At 37.1% G+C, this 21,618-nt stretch overlaps 1 protein-coding gene across 2 annotated transcripts in view; it reads right to left on the bottom strand.

Annotated features, from left to right (window-relative positions):
• Nucleotides 1-21,618, bottom strand: part of CDKAL1 (CDK5 regulatory subunit associated protein 1-like 1) — a 715,588-nt gene that overhangs the window by 480,400 nt on the left and 213,570 nt on the right. For both annotated transcript variants that reach the window (XM_011962766.1, XM_011962767.1), the window contains one exon: nucleotides 16,219-16,315. In XM_011962766.1, the coding sequence (XP_011818156.1) occupies nucleotides 16,219-16,315 (97 nt within the window). The remainder of the gene's footprint in view (nucleotides 1-16,218; nucleotides 16,316-21,618) is intronic.

Below are 21,618 nucleotides of genomic sequence, written 5' to 3'. Positions count from 1 at the left end.
GTACTTGATTACAAACAGAAGAGAAGTTTATTAAATGATTTAAAGAAAATATTATGTCCATTTTGGTTTCCAGTAAAGAAGACAATGGAGGAAGCAGTGGGGAAAAGGGAAAAAAGGGGAGACCAAGAGGAAAGGGAGAGAAGAGTCAGGGGAGAGGGAGTTACATGGAAGAGGAAGAAGTCAGGAGAAAAAAAAATGAAGGGTGGGAGGCACAGAAAGAAGAAAAAACAATCGAGAGCAAGAAAACAAACTCAAAATTCACATACAGTAATGAAGAATATATTGAACTCATTCTGGGAGAAAAGGAAAGTTGTTATTAATTAATACTATAAATTGAGGCCCTGAATACACAAGAGCTTATTCTCTAGCATGTAATTCAAATAAAATAAATAAAACAGTATCTTGTGTCCTTCAGGCACTTAGTTATAAATATACACACAAAAAAGACATGCAGTATGTTCTATTACTGACTCCATATGTTCTCAACAATAAAGAAAGGAGTTGGTGCATAAACAATTCATAAATAACATTAATGAGTCATTCTACTGCATAACTTTAAAAAGAAATCCACAAAAATATTTTATTCAGCTATTATCAGCTATTCCAAATTTATAACTAGACATGTATTGAAGAAACAAGCCTATACAATGGCATGCAAAGCAAATAAAAATGCTATTCTAAAGTATCCTAATCACTCAGAGCAGTACTGTCCACAGGACCTTCTGCAGTGATGGAAATGTTTATATGCTGTGCCATCCACTATGATAGTCACTAGCCACATGTGGTTATTACAGACTTGAAATGTGGCTACTGTTACTGAGGAACTTAATTCATATTTAAATAGTCAAATGTGGCTACTGCAGCCACACTGAAAAGTGCAGCTTTAGGGAATGGCTAAGGGAGCTACCCAGTTTACAGTAATTTGTTATGGCAGCCTTAGGAAACGAACATACATCTCAAACACAATTTTGCCAACTAGGCTAAAAAAAAAAAAAAAAAGTCCACTCATTTGAGACTGTCAGAGAACAAGCTGATATTACTCTGCAGCGGAAGGCTCTGCTTTAGTATGCACTTGAAGTAATTTTTTCCTGAAAAACCAGCAGCTAGATAAGTTAATGACTAGGAATAACACCGTGACAGCTAACATTTCTTGAACAATTACTCTGTTTCATGCTCTACACTGACACTTCAAGTGCATTATCACACTTAATCCTCAAATACTACTAGGCAGGAGGAGATAGTACTGTTATTTCTTCTTTTCTTTTCTTTCTTTCTTTCTTTTTTTTTTTTTTTTTTGAGACAGAGTCTCACTCTGTTGCTCAGGCTAGAGTGCAGTGGTGTAATCTCGGCTCACTGCAACCTCCACTCCCTGGGTTCAAGCAATTCTCCTGCCCCAGCCTCCCAAGTAGCTGGGATTACAGGCGCACGCCACCACACCAAGCTAATTTTTGTATTTTTAGCAGAGATGATAGGGTTTCACCACGTTGGCCAGGCTGATCTCAAACTCCTAACTTCAAGTGATCCGCCCACCTCAGCCTCCCAAAGTGCTAGGATTACAGGTGTGAGCCATCACGCCTGGCCGCTAGTACTGTTATTTCTGAGACTGAGAGAATTGAGGCACAAGATTATCAAGCTAGAGTTCTGCCAATGATTCCTAGTAGATCTTGTCCAGGAATGGCAGATAGGTGGTCCACTTGATGAATCTCCCTTTTCCTATGCACATGGAGGTTATTATTAAATGATCATAAAATGCCATTCAACTGAACCTGAACTTTCAAGAGACTCAGATAACAACTATTTTCCCCAAACTCTCCCCCACAAATCACCATTGGTATAAATACTTTCATTTTAAAAATATTTGTTAAACACTAACCATGAACTACAAAGTTCTAGTAACTGGGGACATAATAGTGAAAAATACAATGTCCCTACTTTGGGAGGGCAAGGCTGGAGAATCACTTGAGCCCAGGAGTTTGAGACCAGCCTGGAAAACTACAGACACCATCTTTACAAAAATGAAAAATTAGCCATGTGTGGTGGCATGTGCCTGTAGTCCCAGCTACTCAGGAGGCTGAGCTGGGAGGATCACTTGAGCCCAAAAAGTCAAGCCTGCAGTGTGACGTGATCACATCATTGCACTCCAGCCTGAGTGACAGGGTGAAATCCTGTCTTAAACAAACAAAAAATACAACATCCCTGCTTCATGGACCTTATATTCTAATTAAGGGAAAGAAACATGCAAATAATGGAAAACCTTCATTTGCTACAATGACAGACACTATGAAGAAATTAAAATCTGGGGCCAGGTGTGGTGGTTCATGCCTGTAATCACAGCACTTTGGGAGACTGAGGCAGGAAGACTGTTTGAGCCTAGGAGTTTGAACCCACACTGGGTAACACAGCGAGACCCCATATTTAAAAAAAAAAAAAAAGGAAAAGAAAAAGAAAATCTGAGATTAGTGGTAGGAGGCAGAGAGCACAAGTTTTCTACAGTAGTCCAGTTAAACTTACTGAATAGATAGCATTAATCCTGGGACCTGAACCATTGACAGAGGCATCAATGTGAACCTCCAGCAGAAGAGTAAGTACAAGGACTGAGAGGCTGAAATAACATAAATGGGTTGTGTGGTCAAAAGAAGACCAGCAATTAGGGACACGGTGGTAAGAGATGAGGTCACATAATGACGGTAGAAAGAGTATGTGAGACCTTGCAGTTCATGCTATGTGGTTTAGATTTTATTCTATTTGCAAATGAAAGCCATTGGAGGGTTAATAGAATAATATTAACAACACTGCTCAGGTTAATTATATTAAAAATGTGAAAAACTGCTCTTTGTCCGTATTTCTCTATTAGTTGGTATGACTCTTATTAAGCCTGCATGAATCTGGCTGGGGTTTCATTATCTCTTGATTTTATCCCAAGATGCCTCAAATCTTTTCAGGAGTAAAAGAAGTTAATATATTATAGATATAGATATAAAAACATACATGCAAAGAACTTTCTTATTAGCTGTCTTAATTTTGATTGTACTTAAATAAATAAAAAGACAATGTCATTTTCATTCCAATTAAAAAATATCACAACCAAAACTTTAAAACTACCTGAAAACTCCACTCATCTATAAAAGGAAAAAATGATATCAGGGTCCAGTTTTCCCAACACCATAAAGATACTATCCTTTCCCCAGTGTGTCTTCTTAGTGGGCTTGTTGAAAATTAGTTGAGTGCATATGCTTGGTATGCTTGGATTTATCTCTAGGCTCTCTGTTCTGTTCCCATTAGTCTACATGTCTGTTTTTATGCCAGTACCATACTGTTTTGATTACTATAGCTTTTTTTTTTTTTTTTTTTTTTTTTTTTTTTTTTTTTTTTAAAGAAACAGAGTCTTGCTCTCTTTCCCAAGCTGGAGCTGGAGTGCTGTGTCACAGTCACAGCAACAGCAACTCACCACAGCCTGGAACTCCTTGGCTCAAGCAACCCTCCTGCCTCAGCCTCCCAAGTAGCTGGAACTACAAGAGTATGCCATCATGCCAGGCTAATTGTTGTTGTTGTTGTTGTTGTTGCTATTGTTGTTATTATTATTATTATTTTAGAGACAAGGTTTCAGTATGTTGCCCAGGTTGATCTCAAATTCTCAGCCTCAAGAGATCCTCTCACTTCAGCCTCTTGAGTTGCTGCAATTACAGGCACAAACCACCACTAGCCACAATAACTTTATACTGTAATTTTAAATCATAAAGTGTGATGTCTCCAACTTTTTCTTTTTCAAGACTGTTTTGGCTAGTCAGAGTCTCCTGTGGTTCCATATAAATTTTAGAACTATTTTTCTATATTTGCAAATAATGTCATTGGAATTTTGATAGAAACTGCATTGAATCTGTATACTATACCATACACAAAAATCAGCTCCAAACAGGTTATAGGCCTAAATATAAGACCTGACACTGCAAAATTCCTGGGAGGAAACTCTCCCTCCTTAAACATAGGGAAAAAGATCTTTGACACTGGCCTTGGCACTGATTTTTTGGATATCACACCAAAAGCTCAGGCAACAAAAACCACAAATAAACAAATAGGACTACATCAGGCTAAAATGCTTCTGCACAGCAAGGGAAGCCATCAACTGAATGAAAAGGCAGCCTATGGATTGGGAGAAAATATTTGCAAACCATACACCTGATAAGGGATTCACATGCAAAATATACAAGGAATTCATACAACTCAATGGCAAAAAATTAAATAACCTTATTTAAAAATGGGCAAAGGACCTGAATAGACATTTTTCCAAAGGAAACATACAAATGGCCAATGAAAATGGATATAAAAAGCTGCTCAACATCACTAATCATTAGGGAAAGGAAAATCAAAACCACAATGAGCTATCACCTCATTGAGGATGGCCATGCCAAAGAGACAATAAATAACCAGTGTTAGCAAGAAACTAGAGAAGACAGAACCCTTATGCACTGTTGGTAGGAAAGTAAACTGGTACAACCATTATGGAAAACAGTATAAAGATGCCTCAAAGACTTAAAAATAGAACTACCCTATGATCCAGCAATTCTTACATATCCAAAAGAAATGAAATCCGCACTCTGTAGAGAGATCTGTGCTCTCAAGTCCAATGCAGCATTATACACAATAACCAAGACATGAAAACAACCTAAGTATCCATCAATGGATGAATGAATAAAATAACTGTGGTATATTTAAGTAATGGAATATTATTCAACATTTTTAAAAGGACATCCAGTCATTTGTGACAACATTAATGAACCTGGAGGACATTACGCTAAGTAAACTAAGCCAGACACAGGGAAAAAATACTGCATGATTTCAATTGTACATAAAATCTTTACTTAAAACAAGTCAAATACAGAGAAACAGAGAGTAGTGTGGGGATTGCCAGGGTGGGGAAGGGGAGAAAATGTGAAGTAGATCAAAGGGTACAAAGTTGCAGTTATTTAGGATAACTCTAGAGATCTAATTACATCATCAGGGCTATAGTTAATACTGTATACTGAAAATCTACTAAGAGTAGATATTAGGTGCTCTTACTACACACAAACATAAAAAGTAACTACAGAAGGAGATGGATAAGTTATTTTGTTTGACTCTAGTAATCATTTCACTATATATACATAAAAACATTGTACACCTTAAATATATACAATAAAAAAGGAAAGAAATGCCCTTCTTTCCATCTCCATTAAGAACTATACATATAAAGTCTTTGCCATCAAATGTATGTTCAGGTGTTTCCCCTTTACCATAACGAAGTTTGATTGAATAATCAGCATCTGACAAGTCAAAGTACAATATTAACTTCTCTATTAAGCCAAGTCCCTACCTTACATAGTAATGGGGAAGGGCCCAATTTCCAAATCCCTTACATGTGGGGAAGCTGACAGCAGTCACTAAGCTAGCTTAATGTGTTTCAACGCTGAGAAGACTTTTCTTGAAAGTGAGCCCGTGAGCAAGTTTGCTGTGTAACACAAAAGAGCAATTGATGCTATGTGTGATTTAACTTTAATACTCATTTCCCAGTATATTTTCATCTTTAATCTCTTCATTCAAAAGATTCTTCCCCAAAGGCAGAAATAGTCCTTTCAACGAAAGTTATGTGACAGCACATTCCTCATACCACTGAAGGCATATTTCACCTGAATGGTACCAGTGAGTGACTAATACTGAGTTAGAGATAAAAATTACTAATTGAAAGATGAGGCCAGGCTAAAAGGGTGCCAGTAAAATGAGAATCAGTACCAGGAACCTCTCTTCCTCCTAAACACAACTAAAATACCTATTAAACTTCCTGTAGGGGTGAGGGATAAAGGAGGCAAAAAACCCCTTCAGCAATAAAAACAAAATTCAACAGGCTAAGCTCAATCACACATAGAAACAGTGTTTGGGACATCAGAATACTCCTATTAAGTAACAGAACATACTACAAATTAAAAGATAATTTAAAAAGTGATACTAAAGTTAAACACAGAGTAATATAACTAAAACAAATACACATTAGAGATGTAAAATACCAATTAATAAACAATTTTATACATCAAGCTTGTCCAACCCACAGCCTCTGGGCCCCCTGTCGCCCAGGATGGCTTTGAATGTGGCCCAACACAAACTCGTAAACTTTCTTAAAACATTATTAGATTTTTTTTTGTTAGCTCATCAGCTATTGTTAGTGTTAGTGTATGCTAGGTGTGGCCTCAGACAATTCTTCTTCTTCCAGTGCAGCCCAGGGAAGCCAAAAGATAACTCCTATTATACATAATAGGCAGAATAATGATCTCCCAAAGACATCCAAGCCCTAATCCTTGAACCTGTGAATATGTTACTTTACATGACAAACACAACTTTCTGGATGTGATCAAGATTAGGGACCTGAGATAAGAGTAACATGGATTATCCAGGTGGGCCCAATGTAACCACATGAATGTCAAAAGAACCTGAGAACCTTTTCCACCTGTGGGCAGAGTGGGCGGAGGGCAACATAGGGAGAACCTGTCCCTATTTAATTTAAAAAAGAAAATAAAGATAAATAAATAAAAATAAACTACATTTGTGATACTCTGTTAGAGCAGCAAAGAAAACTAATATACTAACTAAGAAATCAACATGGGCTGGGCACAGTGGCTCATGCCTGTAATCCCAGCACTTTGAGAGGCTGAGTCAGGAGGATCCCTTGAGCCAAGGAGTTCAAGACAAGTCTAGGCAACACGGCAAAACCCTGTCTCTACAAGAAATTTAAAAATGAGCCCAGCATGGTGGCATGTGCTTATAGTTTCAGCTACCTGGGAGGCTGAGGTGGGAGGATCACTTGAGCCCAGAAGGTCAAGGCTACAATAAGCTATGAGTGCACCATCACACTCCATCCTCAGGGACAGAGTAAGACCTTGCCTTGAAAGAAAGAGAAGGAATGAAAGAAAAGAGAGGAGAAGGGAAAGGAAGGAAGGAGAGGGGAAGGAAGGAAGGAGAGGGGAAAGAAAGGAAGGTGAGGGGAGAGGAAGGAACACATAAACATATTATAGAGTGAGCATCATAAAAGGATAAAGGAAAAATGTTTAAACAAATGCTGCTCGAATAACTAGGAACAATAAGAAAAAATTAAAGTTAAATCCATATCTTATAATTTAATAGTCACTCAAAAAATATTTATTGAGCCAGACACTGTACTAGGCAAAGAAGGTAAATGTACAGTACATATAAATATGTAAAATAATAATAAAATCTCTGGCTCTACAGAGCCTATCAATAAGTGTCCATCACAGTAACATGCAAATGGATTGACAGTTGGATAAATCCTTTTTGTATTTTAAAAACAGGTGAGAGAGAGAGAGAGAAAACATTAGATACTTTATCAGACATGTTGCCTTGGAGAACATAGCTTTTAAGTGTTGAAATCACATTACAAATTACCCACCCACCCTCCAAAACTCCATGTTTCTAACTATATCAAAATTTTAAAACACAATAAAAAATGACAAATATGAGCCAGGAATCCCTCTTCTGTGTATATACCAAAAGGAGATGAAATCCCTACCTCATAAAGATATTTGTACTCCAGTATTCATTGCAGCATTATTCACAACACCCAGATTGAAAATAACCTAAGTGCCCTGTGGTGTATATATACAATGGAATATTATTCAGCCTTTAAAAAGGAGGAAATCCTGCCACTTCCAACAACATGGAAAGACATGGACGACATTACACTAAGTGAAATAAGCCAAACACAGAAAGAAACATAATGCATGATCTTACATATGTATGGGATCCTTTGAAAAAAAAAAAAAAGCTCAAATACACAGAAATAATTTTAAAAACAGTGGTTACCAGAGGCAAGGGAGGGAGAGCTGGAAATGGGTTAGGGATTGTGCTTAATAAGTAGATTTTGGCTGCTCTTGACACAAAAATAGTAACTCTGAGATGACTGACATATAAATCTGCTTCACTACATATGTGTCCCAAACATCATGTTACAAACTGCAAATATGTACGACAAAATTTATTTTTAAAAATATATATAAAAGAGATATAATGGTTGAATATGAGAGGGTGTTTTTTTTTTTAATGATCGCCTATAATCTCAGCATTCTGGGAAGCCAAGCCAGGAGGATCTGAGCCCAAGAGTTTGAGACGAGCCTGGGCGACAAAGTGAGATTTCATCTCTCTTTAAAATAAATTTTAAAAATTAAGAAAGAAAAAAAAGACGGACAAATATTTTCCCCACGTTAAAACAGGTTGATTTCTTACTACTGAGTTGGAGTCATTATATCTCCTGGACATAGGTCCTGTAGGAGATGTATATATTGCAAATATTTTTCTCAGTCATGGCATTTTTCTTTTCATTTCCTTAACAGTATCTTTTGAGGAGTGAAAGTGTTTATTGTGATGAAGTAAATTTTATCAATTTCTTTTCTTTCCTGGGTTGTGCTTTTTGTGCCCTAAGAAGTAGTTTCCTAACTCAAGATCACAAAAACAGGAGGAAAGATGATAAATGATTTGAATACCTTACCAAAGATACATAGATGGCAAAGAAGCACATGAAAATATGCTCAACATCATTAGTCAACAGAGAAAAGCAAATTAAAACTACAGTGAGACATCACTAACACACCTAGTAGAATTGTCAAAGTTTTTTAAAAATTGACAATACTAAGTACCGATGAAGATGTGAAGCAGCCGGGACTGGTGATAGAAATGCAAAATGGAATAGCCACTTTGGAAAACACTGGCAGCTTCTTAAAAGGCAAAAGAGATGCTTATCATATGACCTGGCAATCCCAGGTATTTATTTACCCCAGAAAAATAAATATATGTATCTACACAAAGACCTGTGGATGAATGTTTACGGAAGCTTTTCATAATAGCCTTTAGCTGAAAAGAACACACATATCCATCAACTGGTGAAGAGAGGAACTGTGGTCCACTAGCATAGTGAAATAATTCTAAGCACTAAAAAGTAACAACTACTGATAACTGAAACAACATAGATGAATACTGAAGGCACTGTGCTAAGGAAAAGAAAAAAGACACAAGTCATATATTCATTTATATGACATTCTCAAAAAGACAAAACTATAGGAACAGAGATCGCATCAATGGTTGCCAAGGACTGGGGGCATGTGAAAAGTAGGCATATTTGAATACGAGAGGCACAAGATAACTTTTAAGCACAATAGAAATTATGTGGTGACTGTCCAAATTCATCAAAAGTGAATTTAACTGTTAACTATACCTCAATAAATGTGACCTAAAATAAGAAAAGACTGATATCATGAACATACAAGAAAATAAAGGACAGATAATGAACAAAGGGCATGAAGAGACAATCAGTACATTATACTGCTTCTCGCCTTCACCTGTTCATGCTATCTTCCCCCTCTGACCCAACACAGTGTTTCACCCCGTCCTGTGGTTCACTGAGTGCAACCCCCTTCCTTCTCTCCACCCTCACTATTGTACTCATCACTCATCTGCACAACTCCACGCTACACTTCTTAACACTCCCCACTCCACTCACTCCTTTTCCTTTTCCCCTCCAGGCATCTCACACACAGATGCCTACTCTTATACTGTTGTTTCTAATTGAAAGTCCTTTTTCCTTTCTCCACTCATTAAGCCACTACTTAATATCAGAGGCCTATGTAAAGCATGGCTGCATCCTGTGTGTGCCCATAGCCCTTCTCCCTATACAGATTAATCACAAAGATTTGCACCTCTCATCAGATGTCATGGTCTTTAGGGAGAATATATGTTGTATTTAGCTCAGTATCTCCAGCAAATGGTTTAGTTCCAGGCACACAGTTGTGCTCAATGTTGATTCTACTATTAAGTAAATTAGTTAATTTTTCAAAAAATAGCAAATACAGAGCACTATGGTCCAGGTTCCATGCTAAGCACAGTTACATGTATTAATTGATTTTTTTCTTTTTTTTTTTTTTTGAAAGTAGAAACAGGGTTTTACCATGTTGGCCAGGCTGGTCTCAAACTCCTGACCTCAAGTGATCCACCCACCTCAGCCTCCCAAAGTGCTGGAATTACAGGCGTGAGCCACTGCGCCCAGCCATATTAATTGATTTAACCCTTAAAAAACTCAGAGTCAGGTTCTGTTATTATCACCACTTAACAGTAGAAGAAACTGAGGTACACAGAGGTTAAATAACTTGTACAAAGTCACACAGCTAAGAAATAGTGCAGCAGGGATATGAACCCATGCAATCTAGTTCCCAAATCTATGATATACTACACTTTAATCATTCAACAGGTGAAACATGTATGAATACAGGTGAGATAGATGACGCCAAAAAAAGTGAAACCAACAGGTCAAGGAAGGGAAAAACATAAATGGGTGTTTAAATTTACATGTCATTCTCTCACAATACTGCCTTTTAGACAACGGAAGGTCAAAAAATAGAACATGGCAAGAAGAAACGTTCAAAGTAGAGGCAAACAGGAGAAGGAGAGAGTTCCTCAAGCCTTGCCCTCAATACCGATCCCACTGTTACTGTGACACTGCTCCACTTTGTGAATTTGTTTACCTTTTGCAATGTGGTATACGATAGAAATATTCTCAAATGTAGCTTTTCAAATGCAGCTTTAACTGTACACATAATTTTCAAAATTAAAGTGCTCGCATCTGAAATAGTCAAAAGTCAATCCTGTTTCACTTTTCAAGATTACAGCAGCCTGCCTGAAAAGATGTTTAACCACTGCAAATCAACCTAGTAATAGTCCCTGAGATAAGTGGACACCTGTGTTAAACCACATTTCTGTTCAGCTCTCCAAAGAAAATGTTCACCTGCCTGCAAGGCTCACAGCTGGCACATGAGGAAGCCTTGTCATTTACAAATTTTCAATATCAAATTTTATATTCCATTGTGAATTCCATGTTTTAACATTTTACAACCTATCTATTAATTTGCAGTTTATTTAGAATCTCTAGAGCTATAATTAGTTATAATGATCAGTCCAATGAATTAACACCAAAACAAACTTCAAATGTGGTCCTTGTTATTAACACAGAAAAACTACACAAAGCACACAATTTCATAAACACACTTTCTAGTAATAGAGTGAGAGCCTAACTTCCTAATAAAGGCTGTTCCTGTTAATAATGGATACTGTAATAACAGATAAATAACACTACCTTAGGAAGAAGAACTCAGCAAATAAATATTGTTTCACTCACCTCTCCCTAACACAACTCACAACCAGCGGACACAAAGCGTATTTCCATCTGAGCCTTAAAGAGAAATTCCCAACTAATTGATCTCACTGTGGTCTAGGGACCCATCTGACTAGATTCTCTAGGAAGCTGGAGAAGTTCTGGACTCAAACCAGACGTCTCTCCCTAAGAACCAGAATGTAAGCTCAGTGAGGACAGGGATCTGGGACAATTTTATATACCGCTGCATTCCCAGCTCCTGCATAGCACTGTGCTTAGAACAGTACACCAAGCACATAGTAGACACTCAGTAAGTACCTGGTGAACCAAAGAAATAGTGTTATGGCAGGTCTAGGATTTGAAGCCAGGCTTTCTGATGCCTAAAGTCTACTACTCTTTTTTTACTGCAAATGTTAAGAGAACATCCTATTTTCTGGTTAATCTAGAAGAAACTTTCTGCCAACAAAGTAGCCTAAAAGAAAAACAGAAACATTCAAACAGGTATATTCACAAGATATGAAACTATCAACAGCTAACATAAACGACATAAACAAATAGTAGTAATAAAAATGGCCTTGCATGAAAACTCTAAGATAGATGATTAACCATAACTATTTGTTAAAAGAGAAAAGGAATTTTTAACTGTCAGGTGAAATGTTTCAAGATCCTGAAAAAAGACAAAAAGATCTTGATTCTACACTGGTCACCAATAAATATACATCATCTAGATATAAAATTTAAACTTCACTTCATGCTAAGAAAAAGGTTTTGGCTGAAACTTTTTATTCAAGATATTTATGTTTTCAAATCTGTTCTTTCTTCTCTTCCATTGTGAAGAAATTAGACAGGTTTGTGCACAGTTTTTGCCCCAAGATGGGAGAAGTATAGAGGTTACGACCACCAAAGCCAGTGCATCTGGACCCAGAGGATGACAAGCTTTATTTCTGGTTTCGATGTTTTGTTATTTTCTTTCCACGCACCATCACATGAATAACATTAATCACAACTAGGTGATTTCAGGGGAGAGTGGGACAGGTGATAATAAAAGGCCCAGAGGTCAAATAACTGCTTACCATGTATTCTCGCTACACAGCCTTACTCTGCTTACTCAAATAAATGCCCCATTCCTACAGGCTGATATTGATGGAAATTAGAATGTTATGATGGTAGTAATTTCTCTCTTTATTAAGATCTTCTTAAATGCGTATTCTATGAGCACTTTCAAACACGGGTAAGAACAATAAAAATCCTTTAACTCAGATATGCAATAAGTAGCTTGCTTACCCAATGATCCCCCACTCATGGAAGCTTTTGATTTTACTCACCTGGGTCAATAAAATTGACACATTCTTCCTGTACTGTAAGGTGACACAGATAAAGGCTAGCAGAAGGTAAAAGCAGAGAATGCAGTTACAGTTGTTCTTCCTTCCAACTCTATTAACATCCTCCCATCATAGAAAATTTGTAAAGGAATAACATTCTTTACTCAATCACACAATACAATTCTAAGCTTCCTGCTAAAAATCGTTTCCCAAGTCACTGAATTTAAACATCTATTCTTTTTGCACTTCAGAATTGTTTTCTCTTCGTATAAAATATAATTCATTTCTTTATTTCACTATAACTCACTATATTTCAGTAGGTTTCTAGTTTTATAGCAATTCTATAGAACAATTCTATTCAAAAGTAGGTCTCTCTAAAGATAAAATTTAGATAATTTTGTTTCCTAATTTGTAATTTGTTTTCAAAATTTTCATTTATGTGGATTTTCATATGTAAAAAGTCAGTGATGATAAATAAAATTCACATACCTGCCACAGAAAAAAACGCTCTAAAAATGATATTAACAAATAATAATCTTATACTTCAATAATACTTAAAGCTTGTAAAGATATAATTAAATTACACCTCTGAAATGTTAATGATAGTGTGATCCCACTTTCAGAAACTTTTTCAAATACACTAATTTTAAATTAAAAATTAAAAGACCAGTGAGAGCATTAATGTATTATGTATATTTCCTAAAAACTAGAAAATTCTTAAATCCAATAATTAAGAAATAGTTAGGTAAATTATGTTACATCCTTCAATAGAACACTAATGCCAGACTTAAAATGGTTACAAAGCTCATGAAATAATCTAGAGAAATAAAAATACAAAATAGTTTTGAGATTACAATTAAGTAAAAGATGCACAGGTTAAGTCTGAAGGAGGTAAGCAAAATTATAATTGCATTATGGCGACAGAAATATAGATTTTATTTCTATTCACTTTTCAAAATGTGTTCTTATTTCTCCAATTGTAAATGAACAAAATAAAATAAACCTAAAGACTACTAGTGGTAACAAAATGGGACTATGTGACAGAACAAAACAGCAAAAGAAACTCTCAACAGAGTAAACAACCTACAGAATGGCAGAAAAGGTTTGCAAACCATGCATCTGACAAAGGTCTAATATCCAGCATCTATAAGGAACGTAAACAAATTTACAAGAGAAAAACAAGCAGCCCTATTAAAAAGTAGGCAAAGGACATGAACAGACACTTTTCAAAAGACGACGTACTTGCGGCTAACAAGTGTATGAAAAAAAAGCTCAATGTCACTGATTGTTAGAGAAATGAAAATCAAAACCTCAGTGAGATACTACCTCATGCTAGTAAGAATGGCTATTATCAAAATGTCAAAAAATAACAGATGTTGGCAAGACTATAGAGAAAAGGGAACACTTACACACTTTTGGTGGGAGTGTAAATTAGTTCAACCATTATGGAAAGCAATGTGGCAACTCCTCAGAGAGCTAAAAGCAAAACTACCATGTGACCCAGCAATCTCATTACTGGGTATATACCCAGAGTAATATACATCATTCTACCATAAAAACAAATGCATGCAAATGTTCACTGCAGCACTATTCACAATAGTAAAGACATGGAATCAACCTGCAATGACACATCAGATAAAGAAAATGTGGTACATAATATACACTATGGAACACTATGCAGCCATTTAAAAAAAAAAAAAAGATAGCACGTCTTTTGTAGGACTATGGATGGAGCTGCAGGCCATTATCCTTAGCAAATTAACGCAGGAGCAGAAAACCAAATCCCATACTTTCTCACTTTTAAGTGGGAGCTATACGATGAGAACACATGGACACCTCGGGGGTAACACCACACACTGGGGGCTGTTGGAGGGTAGTGAGTGGAAAGAGGGAGAGGATCGGGAAAAATAACTAATGAGTACAAGACTTAGTACCTGGGTGACAAAATAATCTGTACAACAGTCACGTGTTTAACCTATATAACAAACCTGTGCATGTAACCCTGAACTTAAAATAGAAGTTGAAAGAAAAAGAATGTTAACCACAGAACAACAAAGGTGCCGATTAAATAGAAACACAGTGTTCATCTGCCAGTGTCACAGCTTTGTGTCAGCCCTGAAAATTGGACTGACACAAAGCTGTGACTTTGGCAAATAAACTCACATTAATAGCCCTGAGTGTCCTCCCTTACACTGTATCTGGAGAATCTCCTGCACATCCTAACATACACTTTTCCCTGCACACAATGGAGTTTTAAAAAATGTTGCCATAATGTATGCAGAGAAGAGGCTTTTGCCACATTAAAGAAAGTCTGCTGTTCCCTAACTTTATTCCTTGAGATGAAATCTAAGATCAACTCCAAGCTTTTACCACATTCCATCTCTAAAAAAGACTTCCAACTAGTTTCCTATTTCCCTACCATAGCAGGATTATGTTTACAGAGAAAGTTAGTCTGACATGAAAAGAGAACTTGGGACTCCCATATTCATTTCATTCCTTAAACCAAGAGAAATCAAAATGTAAACAGACAAATGGTGAAAACAAACTAAAGTTACCAAACATTCAGGTTCTGTTTGTTGAAAGTGAGAATGTTTGTTCGAAGATTATTAAATTTGCTAGCGGGGTAAGGACTTCACAGCAGAAAACAAGTTCATTACACTGAGAACATGATACAAGAACCTGTCAGTAGTGTATCAAATAAGGAAAAATCTATTATAAAGTTCAAAGCAGATGCCAATTAATCATGCAAACTTCTTCTATGAGCATATGATGTTTTTACAGTTTTTTAAAATTAACGTAGCCTTTTTAAACAAACAACATTGCTAAGTTTATCACCTACAGCTTCAGTAGAATGTTGGGAAGGAAAAAGCACCATCATTTGATCAACCAATATTGACTGAATATCAGCTACTTGAGGGCATTTTGCAAAAAGTAATTGGCTACAAAGAACAAGAGAGAGAGAAGACAGTAATCTCCTTACTTCACAGAGCTGACTGCCTCCCCCCAAAAAAGTACGTCAACAACAGAAATACAATGTGAAGATTTTTTTCAGGCAGTCAACAAACACTTACTGAGTGCCTAGTATGTGCCAGGTATCACAGGAAAGGCTAGAGAAACATGGTGAGAGTTTTAAAAAAAGATTGAAAAACTATTCTCACGAGGCTAACAATTTAAATAGACAGGTGGGCTTTATTCAAAGAATTATATGACAGGTAACTGCACAGTAAGCAAAGAGAAACTAGAGAAAAGAATTATGGAGGACTACACAAAGTGGGAAGAGAAAGCTTTACAGAAGGTCGTCATGTTGGAGCTGAGACTTATGGTGGTAGGTATAAGGGAGGTGGGGCATTTGAAAAAAGGCATTGATGTACTCGGGGGCGAAAAGCAAGTAGCTGAGTGAGGTGGAAAAACTGTAATGACCTGGAAAGCGATGGTAATAGATAGCCAAAGACTGGGTTATTAAAGGATGTAAATTCCACACTATGGCTTTTTATTGTGTTGCTCTTTCTTAATGAGAGAAACTAACACATGTTTTTATGCTAAGGTGAAAAAGTTACCCAGAAATGACAGTTTCAGGGACAATAAGGAAAATATGTTTAGGACAGCCATAAGTGTAACACAGCTTATAAATAACCTACAAATAGAAAATAAAATGTGGAGCTATTACAGGTGTTAATAATATAAGATTTTCTCTTTTTGCATCAGGTACAAGCTTACCCCAATGATACTCAGTCCCTTAAGGTAGTCCTGGCGAGGCTGGGCTTGAGGAACACATCCAGCCAGTACGATTTTCTTGTTCTCCTCTTGAGCTTTCCTAAAACATTGAAGAGAAAACACTGTGAATTCCTTTGCTCATGGGGATACTCTTGGAAACTGTTGTTAGTGCATATTAGTTCTCCAAATAATAATAGGCCTATCTCACATGAAACAGGATTTTCTTACAACTGGTTAAAGACCACATAATAAAACTTCTGTACAATATGTCTATTTATCATAGTATTAAAGAACACAACAGCAGTCCAACCTGATAATGCCATTCATTATCGTCTCATTACAAAACAAAAAAATTCATTATTTTTTATTTTATTCCCAAGGATATGAACCACTCTTGAAAACCGCATTTTCCAGACAGGGAAGCTAACACTTCAAGTAGGTTACCTATATTAAATGTTAATGAAAATACGCCTAAAACTTAATAGACTATTTCCTAGTCTTTTGACCAACATAAAAGTAAAATATACTTAAAGAAACTGAAACAGAGAAGAGTAAATAAAAGGCATAATGTCCTATGTGCTAGTAATTCGCACGTCTCCTCAGTCCTGCTCCCTAGAGACATGCTACAGTTGATTGCATATGCTTACGTCCAGACACCAGACTATCCCTCACATATGCAAGCATGTATGGGAAACAAGTTGGTGCTTTGTACATACAAACATATTTGAATGTTTGAGAAAGTATTTCTGGATTACAGAAAACTAGATGTGAAATCCACACTCAGTTGTGTAATTATTTCCTTAGTATAAATTCTAAGTAACTGGGTGGAGTGGTTCACATCTGTAATCCCAGCACTTTGGGAGGCTAAGGCAGAAGGATCACTTGAGCCCAGGAGTTTCAAACCAACCTGGGCACCATTGTGAGACCATGTCTCTACTAAAAATAAACAAATTAGCGATGCATGGTGGGGCACGCCTGTAGTCCCAGCTACTCTGGAGGCTGAGCCAGGAGGAGCACTGAAGCCCCAGGAGTTCAAGGTTGTGGTGAACACCACTGATGATGACAGCACCACTGTACTGTAGCCCGGGCAACAGAGCAAGACCGTGTTTCCAAAAAAAAAAAAAACAAACTAAGAAGTAGAAATGCTGGTTCAAAACTATACATATATGGCTTTTTTAAAGCCTTTCTTTACTCAAGAGAGTTCTAGCAATATGTTTGATGTGACATTATTCATTCGGGTATGTGTATACATAGCCAACATTTATTTTGTGCTAGAAGAACTTATATCCTTTCCTAGAAACTACTCAAATCCTTTGCCCATCTTAAAATTAAATTTTCAAGTCTTTAATTCTTTTGCATGTGTATGGGTTTTGGAGTGTGTTTTGATGCTTTGTTCACCTTTATTGCTGAGTCTTTGGGCACTGAGTATTATGTACCAAATTGGGTCGCTCCTCCCACCACTACAAGCAACCTCTAGGTTTCTGAAACCAACTGAGAAAGGTAAGGGTATTAGCAACCCAGTTTTGGTAGGTGTGACATTAAACTCTACTACTATAAAGTGAAAGGTCTCTAAGCCTGGCACACCTTTTTGTCTTTGTCAACTTTTTCAAGAGTACAAATTCAAAACTAGATGCCAACAAAAAATTGGGCTCTTTGTGATAAACAGCCACATCAAAATTTTCTGGGAAGTACAGAGAGAATGATTAAATAAATGAATAGAGTACAAAATACTATTTTAACAGCACCTGCATTTCATTTCAATAGCTTCTTAGAACACTTTGATATAATTTTCCTTCTTGGAATCCTGAAAAAGCTTGTTAACGAAATAAAAACAAATCTGACTTTGGTAGATTGCATAACACATCCAAGAGAATTATTGTCTGGCTTTGCACCTTGTTTTACTTTTTATCAGTACCAAGCACATCATTGCACATAAATACTTTTCTTGTATTAAATGTGAAATACCTTATCAAACAAAAAAAACTTTCCATTTTCATTAGCCATGTATACAAAGAAGTTAACATCAAGTTGCTTTAAGAACTTTCATTATAAATATATAGAATCGCTGCCAAACATCCAAGAGAGATGTTGAGACGACTAATAATTAAATCCAAATTTAAAAAGCTTACTTCCTATAATGCTATTCAATTACTTATTAAGCATCTCTAAGACATTATTACACTGAGTGTGTAAGAGAACACGGTAATGAAGAAGACAAGTGCCTTGCACTCAACGAGCTTATAGTTTACAATATTTGAAATATAAAAGAACATAAAAAACACAGCATCGAGTAAGGTGCCCTTGGTGACAGAGAGATGGATAGCTAACATACCACGAAGAGGAAAAGAATATGCAGAAAGGAAAACACAGGAAAAAGCCTCATGAAGAAATCTAGGAGGATTTTATTGGCAAGACAGGAGTAGGAAAAATGGAGATAGAGGCAGAGAAAGCTAAGGGCAGTTGTTACAGCATGAACAAAGACCAGGAGGAGGAAAGCATTTCATTATATTAATAGAAGTAATTTCTGTATATGGGAGAATGAGAGGCTTATATTGTAAAAAGAATCTTAAGAGACTAGAGAGTCTCTAATTTCGTGGGCCACATGGAAATCTCTTAAGTTTTGGTGGCAGAGTGGAACTCTGAGAACATAACACTGGTGACAGAGTGTAAAATGTCAATAGATTTGACATTGACATTCACCTTCTGTTTGCCCTAAATAGAAGGGGAAAAGAAGCCAGGAGGTGAGGAAATTAATTTAATACCCTAGGCAAAAGGATCAGAGAACCAGAAGGCATGTGGAAGATTTTTTAAAAGATGATGATGATTAAAGAAACGGAGATTAGTTCTCTTGCTAGAATATACTTGAAAAATACCAAAGGAGGAATCAAAGGTAATGCCAAAGTTTTAGTCTAAAGTAGGGGTCAGCAAACTTTTCTTATTTATTTATTTTTTTTTGAAACAGAGTTTTACTCTGTTGTCCAGGCTGGAGTGCAGTGGCGCGATCTCAGCTCACTGCAAGCTCCACCTCCTGGGTTCACACCATTCTCCTGCCTCAGCCTCCCGAGTAGCTGGGATTACAGGCACCCGCCACCACGCCAGCCAAATTTTTGTATTTTTAATAGAGACGGGGTTTCACTGTGTTAGCCAGGATGGTCTCGATCTCCTGACATCATGATCCGCCCGCCTCAGCTTCCCAAAGTGTTGGGATTACGGGCGTGAGTCACCACACCTAGTGGGGTCAGCAAACTTTTCTATAAAGGGCTCGAAAGTAAATACTTTCAGCTTTGCCAGTCATAAGGTCTCTGCTGCAACTTCTTAACTCTGCCACCTTAGTGCAAAAGCAGCCATAGACAATACTTACATAAATGGGCATCTAATATTAATAAAACTTTATTTACAAAAACAGGCAGCAGGCCATAGTTTGCTAATCCACAGCTTAAGAAAACAGAGAGAGAGAGAAAAAAAAAACAACAACAAAGAAACACTTGTTCCACTGGTTGTCAGAGCTGACTGAGTATTGGGATAGAAGGTAATAAATTCACAGAGGACACACTGAATCTGAGATTCTAGCAATGCCCATCAAATCTCTGAAATGCAAGTTGGCTGAATGAGAATAAATAAGGATAGATTTCAAAGTGATAGTTGATGACAGTGGATGCAGCAGTGTCAAAGTGTGAGAGAATCTAATTGAATATAAAACGTTACAGTTTTATGGAGGTGTACAAACGTTTCTATACGATCAAAAATAATAGTGTGAAAACAAAGAACCAATGATACTATGACAATAAGATCTGTGGTTAGCACTTACATAGCACTTAATCAGGGTAATAACCATTATGTAATTAGTTATGCAGAATACTTGAAAACAGTACAGCCAATATATAACAACTCAGGGATAATGCTCTCATGACATGAAACAGGTGAAGGCTTATTTTAAGGGAATAAGAACACCAAAAAGTTAAAAGAAAAATTGAGGTGCATGATGAAGTAATTCACACAATATAACCATTGACATGGCTAGGCTGTGTCCCCACCCAAATCTCATCTTGAACTGTAGTTCCCATAATATCCACATATTGTGGGAGGAATTTGGTGGGAGGTGCCTGAATCATGGGGGTCCTTTCCCCCATGCTATTCTCATGATAATAAGTTCTCATGAGATCTGATGGTTTATAAGGGGCTTCCTCATTTGCTCAGCTCTCATTCTGTCTCCTGCTCCCCTGTAAAGAGGTGCCTTCCGCCATGATCATAAGTTTCCTGAGGCTTCCCCAGCCATGCAGAACTGAGTCAATTAAACCTCTTTTCTTTATAAATTACCCAGTTTCAGGTATGTCTTTATTCGCAGTGTGAGAATGAACTGATAACACTCATGTAACAGACCTGCACATGAACCCACTGAATCTAAAATAAAAGTTGAAATTAGTTTTTAAAAAAAGGGAAGGCCGGGCGCAGTGGTTCACGCCTATAATCCCTGCACTTCGGGAGGCCAAGGCGGGTGGGTTGCCTAAGGTCAGGAGTTTGAGACCAGTTTGGCCAACATGATGAAACCCATCTCTACTAAAAGTACAAAAAAATTAGCCAGGCATGGTGGCATGCACCTGTAATCCCAGTCACTCGGGAGGCTGAGGCAGGGAATTGCTTGAACCAGGCAGGCAGAGGTTGCAGTGAGCCAAGATCGCACCACTGCACTCCATCTTGGGTGACAGACTGAGACTCCATTTCAAAAAAAAAAAGAGAAGAGGTGCAGCAGCTTGCCCCTTTAATCCCAGCTCTTTGGGAGGCCTAGGCAGGTGTACAGCTTGAGTCCAGGAAGGCGTCTGAGACCAGCCTGGGCAATGATGTGGAATTACATTGGCTTTGGGGAAAAAAAAAAAATTTCATTATTTCTTAAAATTTGGCTTTAAAATTCTAAGGCAGACCAGAACTATAATCCAAGCCAAAATCATAGCCGTCATGGAATATTAACGCTATACTTTACAAGTCACCAAATAAAGTAGCAAAGTTTCAATGCAAATTCACAGAGTATTTTTGTTCTCAACAGTCCCTTCTTATAGCTTGTTCTTTTTGTCTAGTTAGCTTTGTTCAGGTTAATAAAAGCCTTTAAACATTTTCCTTTAAAAATGTACCCATCACAGACATATTTTTAAAACCTTTTATCCTGCAAAATATGAATGGTGATAAGAATAATACCTTAAGAATATTTAAAATAGTATTAATTTCCATGTCTTCAGATAGTCTTGAAATGCTAATATAAAAACTGAATATAGCCTTCTCTCTTCCTCGGCGCTGCCTACGGAGGTGGTAGCCATATCCTCCTCGGCATCATGGCCGCCCTCAGACCCCTTGTGAAGCCCAAGATCGTCAAAAAAAGAACCAAGAAGTTTATCCGGCACCAGTCAGACC

Source organism: Colobus angolensis, unplaced genomic scaffold (genome assembly GCF_000951035.1).
Source record: "Colobus angolensis palliatus isolate OR3802 unplaced genomic scaffold, Cang.pa_1.0 Scaffold6, whole genome shotgun sequence".
NCBI lineage: Eukaryota > Metazoa > Chordata > Mammalia > Primates > Cercopithecidae > Colobus > Colobus angolensis.
This window is presented reverse-complemented; position numbering and strand designations above follow the sequence as displayed.